Genomic DNA, 13,436 nt, shown 5'->3' with positions numbered 1-13,436 from the left:
TATTATAATTTAATGCCTTTAGTCATGTTACATTTATTTTCATGATGTATTTCTCAGTTTTATCTTGAGACTTCTATAGCACATGACTTATGTATACCATTTACTTACATTTCTAACATAAATATTAATTTACTGTAATACAATGTTTTAATTTGGTTGTCACATGAGTAATAAAGCAACAGCAAAAAAATAAGTCTCTGGTTCTGCTTTAGCTATTATATCATATTGTTTCTGTTGTTTCTATTCTGTATTGATTCTATGCTGTAAGATGGAAACATGTTTTTTTTTTCAAACCCAGTTCTTGTTTTTTCTGACACTAAAAATAAGCTACCTGTCAAAAAGTATTTTGCAGCACCACAGAAGTTTGTAACATAAAACAAAATTATCTATGAACTGTAAAGACTGAACCACAATCTATTTATCAACCGGGAGTCGAATGATTGTGGATCCTGCTTCCTGTAAAAGCGTTCTTGTCTCAGTGGCCTTACAGGTCATCTACAATCCTCCAGTCACATCTGTTATCAGCAGCTCTCTTCTATAATCTGTTAACTTCTATGGCCAAAGTAACCTTTTATAACCCTTTGTGTGATATTAAAACAATACAGGTTTTTACATTTCCTGTTTCACAAAGGGTTAAAAAGGAATGTCCACAATTTAGACTTTTTGAATCCAGAATATTACATTAAAGGAATTTAGTAGAAGCAAAGCAAAAGATGAATCAAGTAATAATAATAATCAGTTAATAAAATCACTTGAATTTTACTTATCTAATTAAGCTAATGTAGATTCCTAATACTGATCTTGGGAGGAATGAGACAAAGGAGGATGGGCTCATTCAGGCCTGAAGATGCATTTATTTCTGTTCCCTGTCAATATAATCAAATAGCAAAGTAACTCTATAGTGTTCTCCAATTACTTTGAAATGGTAATCCAACATTGTACGAGAAGAGAAAAAAGCCAAAAAATTATCATTTGTAAGTTCATAGTGTTCGGCAGCACCTAATCCTTTGGCATTTTTTTGCTGTAATTTCCAACTGTGAACTTCCAAGTCTGGATTTACTGATCATGCAGGAAACTAGAGGAAGAATCCTGAATGCTCCTAAGTGACTCCTTAGGAGCATTGCTAGCCATTTGGCCATGCTATATGCATGACTTCTACTCCCCCGCCCTTCTTCCTCTAACCAATGTGGTAAGAAGAAGAAGGGCAGAAGATGGGCATCCCATCCTTTGTTTCTTTTGCGTGTGAATATACCTTCCTTCATACACTCCATGTATAATCATATATATTCTATTAATTACAAATGAATCTTGTGCATTTATCAATCACAACATACTTAATATAACTTCTTTCTTAATCATACACAGTAAAGTCAGAGATTCTCACATCTCTCAGACTTCCACAATTTCACGCACAGAGACACAAGGATGAGCAGCGTAGTCAAAAACACTCCCCCAATCTAGGTGAAAAAGTCAGGTATGAAAATAATTTCATTACTCAAACTACATTTTCTCTTTCATCATATTGATTAGATTTAAACTTGATTAACTATTAGCAAATAACATCTAAGTAAACTTAGTTTTAACCATGTGCATTGCGATTCCCATAAAAAGACTGGATATTAAATCCTTTTATTCCACTTTTAGACAGAGATGAACCGAGGGATCTCGTTCTCTTTGGCACTTTAAGTCTGGAATGAAAATCATTAGTTTAAGTTCTTTTATCACATTACAAACTGCAGATATTTTATGTGTCTCTACAAATGTATGTTTTTATATGCTGTCCCTTTTTGTGTTTTACATTTAAATACATTAACATTAAAATGAGCACAGCAGGGAGGAAAAGAAGGCATGTTTGTGTGAAGCACAATCATTTTATGTAGAAGTACAACAGTGGTTCCCAAAGTGGGGGGCGCAGAGCCGTTGCAGGGGGGGGGGGGGGGGACGCTATGAATTTAAAAAAGAATGCTTGGACATTGCTAGCATAATGACCAGGTTTTTTGACAAGGCTCCCACAGAAATGCAAAGCAGAAATTGAAGCATCACCAAATACACTCCAAACCAACTTCCTTTCAAGCCAAAGACTTGAAAATATGATTAAGCATATCTTGCCTTTGGCTTCACCTGCTTGGTACTTGGTAACCGATTTATTAAATCCTGAATCGATTTTTAAATATCAATGTATTTTGCCACAAACGCCATGATTTCAGGTTAAAGCTAAGAAAACTATATCAACAACCACCAAACAACTAAATCAGCAAATGAGAGCAGGTAAACGGATTCCACACAAAGATGTAAACACAAAGCGTGGACAAAATGCATGAGAATCAGTGAGATGTCTTCGGCTTTCTCACTCGACGGCACGTACACGCCATCAGTGCTGAACGATGACATCTCACAGCTTATGATGCTGCAGGATTTGTCACTATTCACCTCTTCCTTATAGATGCATCTGGAGATCAGCACACCTAAGGCTCATCTGTGTGTGTGTGTGTGTGTGTGTGGGTGTGTGTGTGTGTGTGTGTGTGGGGGGGGGGGGGGGGGGGTAGTGGAAAGCTGCTCTTCAGTAGTTTTCCACTACTCTCCTTCTCTTTGCCCTGGAGGGTTGCCCTCCCACAGGCTTGTAACTGTGGCCTCCAGTCCTGGGGGTGGGGGTTAGCTGTTCTCCTGCCCTGCACCCCAGCCCCCACACTGCAATCTACAGTCTCTCTAACTCCAATGTATACCAAGCAAGCTATTATCCTCAAAGAGCATTAGGTAATGTTCATATGTTAATTAATGGTTTTCTTTAGTTTTTGATGCACTGCAGAATATTTTTAAGGAAAAGCCAGGCCAGGAAAATCTCCTTCATGTTTTTCTGTGTTTTATCCTCAGTTACTTTTACACAAAGGCATCTGCTGTGTATATTGCATATGCTTAAACCTCTGATGAAGTATCAGTACTGATAAATGATCAAAATTATAATATTTCTGACTGTCTGAGGAAAAATTGAATCGAATTTGAATCCAACCAATTCTAGAAATCAGTGATGATAACGAGCCCTAGTGCCAAGGTAGGTATCCCCCTGCGTCGGAAGCCCGCACTGGGCAGTCCAAATCATGGACAAACAGTATCCCACAGTTGTTTATGTTTTTAAACCCATTTTGAAGAGAGGCATTTTTTTAAATGTATTGATAGCATAATGCTAAATATTCTTACACAGTAAAAAAAAACAACTACACTACAATAAATTAAACCATAAAGATTGTTTTTTTCCTGTTATTAAAAGAGTTAGTACTTTATTTTATTGCAACTTGTAATTTGTTTCAGTTTACTTGTATTTGTTTTATTGTTTACAAAAGGTTTGAGGTGAGAAATACACTGCAATGGAGTTTGAAAACAAAACATGGTTGTGTGGGTTGTTGGAGGATGTGTTTGTGTTTTGGGGGTTATAAAACAAGATAATAGATGCAAGATAATATATAATAAGCAACTTAACAGTTGCATTTTATCTACTGGGGGATGGGTGTGGGTGGGCTGATGACTGTAACAGAAAAGAGTGGCAATTTATATTTTTATTAGTATTTTTGAGGATTTAAGATGGTATTTATTATTAAGCTTTTTTAAGTGTTTATCACCCAACATCGTTTCGTCGTTGAAAAAAAGGGCTCCGAGGGAGGGTGTTACCGCTCTTCCAGCCACTCCCATCTGCGCTGCACAAACACCTCCTCTTCCTGCCTTTCTCAGTTCTCCGTCCTGCTTTTCCCTGCTCCCGCGTTACTCATGTTGGATTTACATTTCTATTTTATGTATAGATGCAGTTGCTATTGTGCAGTCTGAGCCACACAGTTCCAGTTTGTTTTTAACCGTATCTGTTTGTGGACGTTGCTTTTTGCTCGATTTCTTTCTTCCCGCCTGTTTCCTGTTTGTGTCTCGCTGCTTACTTCGCATCTCCCTCAGCAGCCTTTTCCTGCTTCTAACAAAAGGTGAGCAGTTTGAACTTTTAATCTGAATTTAATATCAGTGTCTCTGATTATATATGCATTAAAGAAGAAGCTGGTCACAAATGTCTAATCTGTAAAGCAGTACTGTCTGGTTAAATTTTGCATTTTATATTTCAGTTTCATTTCTTGGTCATGGATGATTTCGTAAGAACCAAACTGGTTGAATGGGGGCTAAGTGAGTGGGTGGAGAAATTTAAAGGTAAAGTATTAACGTGAATCCCTGATGGGTACAGATATCGATTCTGATGTGATCTGTGATGTAAGTTAAGAATAATCTTTATCTCTTCAACTTTATTTTTAATTACAGATCAAGAAATTGATAAAGAAAATATTTTTGATCTTGATGATCGAGAAATTGAGAATTTGATCACAAAAGCTGGACCAAGAATGAGATTCAAGAAGAACCTCAAGCTGTTAAAGGTAATTAAGTTCTTTGACAATTATTGCTATTTTAGTGAACAGAGGTGACTTTATCTGGATATTTAAAAACACACTGGCAGTGATAATCAGTGATGGGAAAAACAGCGTTGAAAGCAACTCTTTTACTTTTTTTTCTGTAACTGGTAATCTAAGTAATTACTATTTCTATCGTTTTGTCTTGATGCATCAATCATGCAGATAAGTAAATCTCCAAAAGTTGATTCTGTTCATCTGGACGTAGCGTTTTGTGGGAGAACCGTTTCGTCACTCATCCAAGTGACTTCTTCAGTTTCAGCTGACTGCTGTATATTTGCATAATGACTGAAACCAGTCCAGTGAAGGAACAATGGGCTGGGAGGTCAGTTCCTTAATGGTAATTATGCAAATTCTCATGACCATTGACCAAAAACCAAAACCCACTGATCAATGGCCATGAGTACCATTCAGAGAGTTGGGGAATGGCTGCAAACACAGCATTTTAAGATGGTGAAAGGTGTACCCTTAGGCCCCCTCCTCGATTCAGGTCAGAACAGAATCACCAATTACCAGAGTTTGATTTCTGGTGAGTGTTTTGCCAAGTGGGCAAAAACAGACACATGAACAGGTTGGTGGTGTACCGGGGGCTTCTGTTTAAGACTATGCTTCCTGCTCACCATCACCCAGTCATCTTGTTTCCCCGACTGTTCGGGACAATTTGCCAGAGGGAGCTAACCTTTGGCTGGACAGGCTAAAGGGGCCTGGCAAGCTATAGGATTTTTTGCGAAGCCAAGTCTCCAATTCTGTGATAAGGTCATTTATAATGTATTCTTCATCAGTCTGCTAGTTATAAATATAACTGCATTTAAGTTTGTTGATTGTAAAACTTGTATGTTAGTGTCCTTTAAATGCTGTTAAAGAACAATGCCAATGCAAATAGTAATAATTTCCTGTATAACTCATATTCGTCCTCAGGTCTTGCCATCCACAAGTGATACAGGTGAGACACATGCATCGCATTTCTTGCATCTCATATTATTCTGTGTTTGCATAAAATATTGGTGCCTTTCAATCTACATAACTTTACTAAGAATAAATTACAATGCTGAGAGAAACCCGTTTTTGTTCTTATTTTTTTTGTTGTTTTTATCCAATCAGGAAAGAGAAAATCAGACCTTCAAAGTGATGCCAGCAGGTTGCAGTCACCAGCTAAGCGACAGCGTCTGTCTATGCCAGGATTTGCAGGTATTTACGTCTCTTTTTACACAATGTCACAGTCTAAGCCACTATAGGGTTAAATTTCTGTGCAGCACAATTTGTCCAACATGCCAGTTTCATCTTTGATGCTAGAAATTACTTTTTCTTTGGCCTGTTGTCAAAATTTAACAGTCAGCATGATGCATGGTAGAGCTGGGCGATATAAGATTTTTTCATATCACGATATGTTTTTTTCATTTCAGGCGATAACGATATATATCACGATATAAGCCAAATAACTATATTTGTAAGATTTAAATGTGCCGTTGCTCACAAGTAAAATGTGAAATAATCTGCAGCTTGTTTTAATTTAAATATTTATTTCCCATAATAAGTTTAACAGGGTAGATGTACTTAAGGAACATGAAACTTCAGTTTCAGATAAATAAAGGCAAATATTGCAAACTACACAAAACGCAGCCGCTAAAGCGTTTAAGTTTCAAAATAGAACAAACAAAACAGACTACTAAATTGTCAATTCCACTTAGAAACAAAATTTTAATTCTAAAAGTAAATCTTAGTTCGTTTTACAGAAGAACAGACAAAATTGACTAACTTTTGTCAATATCAAATAAACTGAGAACTAAAAGGAAATTCTCAATCTCTCCTTGTTGTATAGCTTAGCTTTTCAAACAGTTTTAACAGTGACTTTAGTCTGACAAAAGCCGAATGACGAATTAGCGCTTTCAGTCAGAGATTGAGCATGCACCGGTTTATTGTATTTCCAGACTTGCTTTCGGCACAATTTACAGTGCGCTACTCTGTTTTTTGTCAGACTTGAAATAGCCGAAATACCTTCACACTACGGAACTTCTATGACCCTTCCGTTCGACAATCTCTCCGGCATTGGAACCATCATCGGTTTTTTCTTCGGTAACCTTCGCTCACGCTCTCGGTTGATTTTTCTCTAGTCGGCAAACTCATTTCCTTCATTACCTGGGCAGCCCGGCTGCAAAAACAAGTACACATGTGCGCCTTGGCACTTGTGCTGTACGTAACAAGTCACGTGACGTGACGTGACGCTGCGGCTGTGATTGGTTAGGCTCTGCGCTACTTAATTTGGATTGGCTGTTCTTTTTTCTTTTTTTTTAAGAGGACAAGAGAGATGAGGCCTATCGCAATAGTTAAATTTTTCTATCGAGAAAAAGTTATTTCGCAATACATATCGTTATCGTTCTATCGCCCAGCTCTAATGCATGGTATAGTAAGTTTGATTGGTAAGTGGTCACATTATGGTCCTGATATACTCTAATTCACACAGGTTTGTTTTGGGGTTTTTTTTAACATGAGATTTTACATTTTCTGTTTATTCTAGTCTATTTGTTTTAAATAGTTTCTTCCTGTCTTTGTCCACAGAATCAATCATACTGTCTGATGTGAAAAGCATCATGACATTTGTACATGAAAGACTAAATGACCAAGACAAACTCAGTGATTTCTTAAAGTGAGTATTAAGTTTTTTCATATTTTGTAATGTATGGGCCTGGTTCCACTCCTGATCGTGTGACAGTTTCACAAACAGATCACAGAGAGTTTGTTTTTAAAGAAAGCAAAAATGCACAAAATATCTGTAAAACATCCTCAGAAGCTGCTAGTTATGTGTAATTGAGTCACACAGAGAAGATGGTCCTTTTTCAAGAGTCTTGACACACGCAAAAATAAGCAGTATATTCACATAATCACAACAATTAAAATGATTCACTCCAAACAAACTTTATGGATGTCACACTGGTTACACCAAGATACAGTCACAGGAATGAGTAACTACATTGATGAGGATTTAGAATTTATGAACCTAAATGCACTAATTGCACGTCTCGACTGTTGGAGAAAGCCAAAGTACCTGGAGAGAACCGAGGCAAACATGGAAAGACAACACGTTCTCACTCCCAAAGCGTAACATGTTACACTATGTGACAAATCGTCGGTATATTACGCTTCTGGCCACCCAACACGTCCCTATAATACGAAATCAGAAAAATGAGAAAACATGAGAACTATTTGGAATGAATTTACACATGTACATTTGTTTTACTTAAATCACTTTGGAGAACACCATCTAACATTGATAAAGTCCTGGTTAACCTTAGGTTTAGGGCTGGAATACATGGCCGGGACGTGTATAACCGTGGAAGCGTCATTCTGCATGGATCCATAACCCGGCGCGTAGCATAAGAGCCCGGAAGGTCACTTTTCGCGTTCCTCAGGAACGCCTCGGGACTTGACAAACCGTCACTATGTTACACCTCGGGAGTGAGAACAGGCTTGGAGAGAACACCTAAACTCAAAACAAAAAGGCCCCTAGCTAGATGGTGGTGTGAGATAACAGTGCCACCCATCATGCCATTGTGCTGCCTGTACATGAACCTTTTTAAATAGAGTAGAATAGAATAAAACAGAATAGAATTCAACTTTATTGTCATTGCACATGTCACAAGTACAAGGCAACGAAATGCAGTTTGCATCCATCCAGAAAGTGCTTTAGCCATAACATAAATTTATTACAAAATATGAATCCATTATGGGTATGTTACAATGTACATGGTATGAAGGTATTTTATGAATATGCCATAACTATAAGTATGTACAGGCTGTAGTGAGTGTACAAGCTGTGTACAGGCTATGAAGAGGATTTAAATATGGTTAAAAATATGAAAACTATACAGAAATATGAAATATGAACTATACTGAATGTAGATATACAATTGTGAGTATTAATAAACAGTTGTAGAACTATAATTATTGTATTGTACAGAATGATTGTCTATACAGCATTTACAGTAGTGCAGTTCAGATCAGTGAGATATGTGGGTAAGTTCTTCAGTGGTTATATAAAGTGCTACTGGTTGTAAGATTGGTGGTTCAGTCCATGTTATTATTTTGTGTACGAGGGTACAGGTGGCCATTTGTTTGTTTTGTCCATTGTGTGTGTGTTCAGTTATAGGTGGTTGTAGGTGTGTGTATGTTCAGTCCATGAGTTTAATGTGGGTCAGATGTCAGGAGTCTGACAGCTGTAGGGAAGAAGCTGTTCCACTACCTGATGGTCTTAGTCCTGTGGCTCATGTAGCGCCTCCCAGAGGCCAGGAGTCGAAGAGTCCTTGTGCTGGGGCCTTTGATGATTTTCCCAGCCCTTTTCAGACACCTTCCTGTAGATGTCGTGTATGGCAGGAAGTGGTCTTTCACCGATGCGCTGGGCGGTTTTCACGACCCTTTGCAACGCCTTCCGGTCCGAGGCAGAGAGGCTCCCATACCAGACTGTTATACAGTTAGTCAGGATGCTCTCGATGGTGCAGCGGTAGAATTTCACCAGGAGGACAGGTGGTTCTTCCTCAGAGTCCTCAGTAAGAAGAGGCGCTGGTGAGCCTTCTTGATCAACTTGGAGCAGTTGGTCGTCCAGATGAGATCCTCGGAGATGTGGTCTCCAAGGAACTTGAAGCTGCTCACATAATCCACAGCCGTCCCTTTAATGTAGATGGGTGGATGTGGGTCAGCATTCCTCCTGTAGTCCACGATGAGCTCCTTGATCTTCTTGGTGTTAAGCAGCAGGCTGTTGGTGTCACACCACTCAGCCAGATGATAGTTTGGTTCCATATTCACCAATTAGTTTCTTGTGTCATTCTATTTGGTGTATTGGTTCTTTGTTTAGCTAATTTTACGTTATACTTTTGACTTAATAGCAGTACAACTATAGATCACAGAATGATTTATTAGTAAAATAAAACTATCCAAGTCAAGACCAACAAAGACTCATATTTTAAGGAAGTTTTGGTGACTTATCTACATTTTTTTCCTGTTCCTGTTATCTACCAACTATTGGGGGAAACATTTTCACTTTAACTGACACAAAAAGGAAGGTGTGGATCAAAACAACATACAGTAAACAATTAGAGGTGTATGTGTATAAAACTAAAATATTTAGTGATATTTTATTTGATGATCTCTACCATGATTATAGCTCTCTTTGAAACTCTCTTTTTTAAAGCGTGCATAAAAACGTTTTCATGACTGAATCAATTAACCCATATTTAAAATCTTGTTCAACAGGAAAAAGATCAGTGATTTGGAGACAGACAAGAGGGAGCTGGTTGGTGTCTTTGGTAAAACCGGGGCTGGAAAGAGCTCTTTGATAAATGCCATAATTGAAGAGAAGAATCTTTTACCTTCAGGAAGTATCAATGCATGCACCTCAGTCATGATCAAAGTGGAAGCTAACACACACAACAAGTATGAGGCAGAAATTGAGTTCATCACAAAGGAGGTAAAATGAATTCCCAAAGTTTGATTTGTTCTTGAAGCTAAATCATTTGTTATAGTGCAGTTCTTGGAGCTTAAGGCTGGGTACATTCCTGAATAAATGGCTTGTCATCTGTTTTTGTAGGAGTGGAAAGATGAGTTGTGGTCATTTCGTCAGCTTCTTGACAATAATGAAAATCAGGAAAAGGAAGACGATGATGATTATCGTGTTGCTGTTGAGAAGCTGTCAGCACTGTATGGAGAAGAATGGAAAGAAAAGTCTTCTGAAAACCTCATGGAGAACAAATATTTCAAAGAAATTCCAGAATTTCTCCAATCCAGGCGGAAGATTTTGAGATGTGAATCAGTAAGACAAAAACTCTGATATTACTACTACAACAGACAGCCATGATAGACTACACACTGGGGATGCTGGGAAGGGCACACAGGTGAAACTAGGACAACCTGGACACAAAGCGGGAACTGACCAAATAAACAAAAGACTAAGAACTAGAAACATAACTCACTTCTGAAAACGGCATGCAGCATAGAAGTCCAAAAACACAAAACACTGAAAACGGATCCAGTGATCAAAACAAAACAGATCTTACTGAGATCCCACAATGATCTTTAGATGATCACATATCCGAAAAAATAAATCTGTTCTTGTAATAACTGTGGTTAACAAGACCCAAGACTGGTCCAGGTCCGTGATGTAGAGAATGATTGTTTTTATTTTAAATAATCGCAGTAAGAACCTTTACCTCTTCACACAACAGTGATCAGTTCCCTATTTTAACCTATTCTTACACTTTAAATTGCTCCGTAGAAATTCACTGCTGAGCAAAGTCAGCAAAGACTGAATCAAAGTGGCCACAAAGTAAATCAGTGTCTGACAGTCGGTTGAAGTGGACACCTGTGCAAAATGCCGACATGAAGTAGTTTCTGCTAATAGTAATACTAACTGTTGAGAACAAGAGTGTTCATAGCATGATTTAAATAGAAAATAAAAATTAAATAAATCATAAAAATCTATTTTCATTATGGTTTTGATTGATGTTTTTCGTGGTCCAATATAACACAAGGAGAAGCTTGTACATGACACAATCTGATCATTTAAATCTAAAACTGAACACTAATTACTCAACTTTTAGTGATCCAATTTCTTTACAAACTTTTTTTTATGTCACTGACTTTTTAATGATTTCTATAAAGCACTTTCTGTGAGGATTGAAATTAAACTGCACTGCTTTTACTATTTATTGCAGGCTAATGAACTTTCTGCACAATTTGTCAAGTACACAAGAAGTGATTCAAAACAAGGAGAAGGCAATGAAGGAAAAAAGTGGTTTTGGCCACTAGTGAAGTGTGTGACTGTCAGGGTGCCAAACAATCCTTTTCTCCAGCATGTCACACTTGTGGACCTTCCTGGAAATGGTGACTGTAACAAGAGCAGAGATCAGATGTGGAAAGGGGTAATTCACATTTACTGCTCTTTGCTTATACTGTGTTGTCTGTAAACAGTCATCTTTCTATTAAGCACTGAGACATGTTATTCTCCTTTCAGATAGTTGGAGATTGTTCTACTGTGTGGATTGTGACTGAGATTAATCGAGCAGCAGCAGAGAAAGAGGCCTGGGAGATCCTGGAAAGTGTCAGTAGTCTGATTGGAAATGGTGGCGAATGTCAGCAAATTCACTTTATCTGCACCAAGTCTGATCTTGTTGATGATTCAGATGATCTGTAAGTAAATTTTGCATGCTGATCAACTACAGGGTGTTTCCATGTAAGATCAACCCAGGCTAGAATGAAACACAGAGTTGAGCCTTTTTTAAAAAATAATACAGAACATTTGGGTCAAAGGGAGTCTCAGATTCAGATACAATTTTATAAAGTTTATTGAATATGGTGGACTGAGTAATAAAGAGAGAGGGAGTGGAGTGGTGAAGTAGTAGATTTTTTTAGTTGTAGAGAGACAGCAAGAGAGAAGAGGGTGAGCAATAACAGGAGAGCAGGAGGAGAAAGAGTTGCAAATGGCATCATGGCAGCTTTTATGTATGCACAACTGATGTGAAGTTTAATAGGTTTATTTACAATGAAAGAAAAATATAAACTGAATAAACTAATATGAACTGGTGAATTAGTGGAGAGCACCACCCTAAGGTGGCAGAGATGCAGTGCCACAGTCAGTCTTTAAATACAATCTAGGCGATGACAATGAGTTATATGTGTGCGACAGTCAGGGAAAGCTCAGCTTGGTCAGAAAGGGAGCCTCCCACATTTCCGCCTGAAGGCCAAAGCTACGTCAACAGCTACACTGGTATTTTTGAAAACGCAGCTTTTTCTATAGGTTTGGGCTTTTCGTCCACACGTAAATGGCGTTTTGGATCACTGAAAACTGAGATTTTTATAAACTTCTGCCAGCGTGGAGATTTTCGAAAACACAGTTTTTGCATTTACCCGTGGACGAGGAATACGGGGAGTTAGTCACGCAACATCAAACATGACGCCACGTCATTGTTTACATTTGATGAATTTTCAAAATGGGAGACAGAAACAAAATACTATCTGCATTTTTTACACACTTAAATATACACATGCAGTTACTGTCCTTCTACTTAGAAAGACAGAGGTGTCAGAGTGAAATACACAGACACTGTCACAACCCAAGTCCCAACACCAATGCCTTTGTCATTTTTGAATAAATTTAATTTTTTTAAATTAAATATATGTATGCTGTATGCATTTTGTCCATTCTTAGTTGTGAGTTTACACCAGCCGTATTTCAGAGAGCTGTGACTCATGATTATGAATCACTAAGACAAATGTAAAATTGTCAGTTTCTTTCTTTATTGAATAAACTTTCGCCGAAAGAGCTAGTGAGATAAAATCCAAAATACAGTTTTTAGTTATTAACACTTGAAATAATGAAGGCACTTGAAAAGAAAAGAGGACATAATTCTAGTAAGTTACATGTGAACAGAGATATTTTTTAAAAACTGCACATGTCGATGCGATTTTTAAAAAATGAAAACAGAAAATCTCAGTTTTCAAAAATACCTGTACGTGTGGACATAGCCCAAGAATAAAACAAAACCACCCAACCTGCCCCAGATTAATGATGGTGATGATAATAGTGATGATGGTAACAGTACATATATGCACATTTCTTGTAGTTCATCAGCTGATATCCATGATCAAATAGTTAAAAGAAACATTCAAGCCAAGGATGGAGTAAGGAAAGAATTCAACAAGCGAACCAAGATTAAGGTGAGTTTTATAGACTGACAGAAAATCTAATGTAAAGACTCTCCACAGTTGCAAGGATGCTTTAAAATTAAATCATTTTCCCCCAGAAACACTTCACTGATGACAGTTTCAAAGTGTTCACAGTGAGCTCCAAAGAGTTCCTAAAAGGGAAGCATCTAAGTCCAAAAGAAACTGGTAGGTGAAGTCTCCGTTTTGCTAACAGAATATAAACAGCTGAAATGCACATGTTGTTTTAGTTTGCTCTGACTGCAAGAAGAATTATTTAATTTGAATTTAAGTAATGTCAAACTGTGGCACTGA

General features: G+C 37.7%; 1 protein-coding gene across 1 annotated transcript in view; it reads left to right on the top strand.

The window, feature by feature from the left end:
* The first annotated feature begins 3,720 nt into the window (after positions 1-3,720).
* LOC134626226 (nuclear GTPase SLIP-GC-like) overlaps positions 3,721-13,436 on the top strand; it is a 15,619-nt gene continuing 5,903 nt past the window's right edge. The window contains exons 1-12 of the mRNA XM_063471833.1: positions 3,721-3,962; positions 4,098-4,179; positions 4,288-4,400; positions 5,352-5,376; positions 5,535-5,621; positions 6,990-7,077; positions 9,678-9,891; positions 10,012-10,233; positions 11,135-11,341; positions 11,434-11,609; positions 13,043-13,136; positions 13,223-13,310. Coding sequence (XP_063327903.1) covers positions 4,113-4,179; positions 4,288-4,400; positions 5,352-5,376; positions 5,535-5,621; positions 6,990-7,077; positions 9,678-9,891; positions 10,012-10,233; positions 11,135-11,341; positions 11,434-11,609; positions 13,043-13,136; positions 13,223-13,310 — 1,381 coding nt within the window. The 5' untranslated portion in view covers positions 3,721-3,962; positions 4,098-4,112. The remainder of the gene's footprint in view (positions 3,963-4,097; positions 4,180-4,287; positions 4,401-5,351; positions 5,377-5,534; positions 5,622-6,989; positions 7,078-9,677; positions 9,892-10,011; positions 10,234-11,134; positions 11,342-11,433; positions 11,610-13,042; positions 13,137-13,222; positions 13,311-13,436) is intronic.

Source organism: Pelmatolapia mariae, linkage group LG4 (genome assembly GCF_036321145.2).
Source record: "Pelmatolapia mariae isolate MD_Pm_ZW linkage group LG4, Pm_UMD_F_2, whole genome shotgun sequence".
NCBI lineage: Eukaryota > Metazoa > Chordata > Actinopteri > Cichliformes > Cichlidae > Pelmatolapia > Pelmatolapia mariae.
The sequence above is the reverse complement of the archived record's forward strand: the minus strand, read 5'-3'. Positions and strand labels throughout refer to the sequence as shown.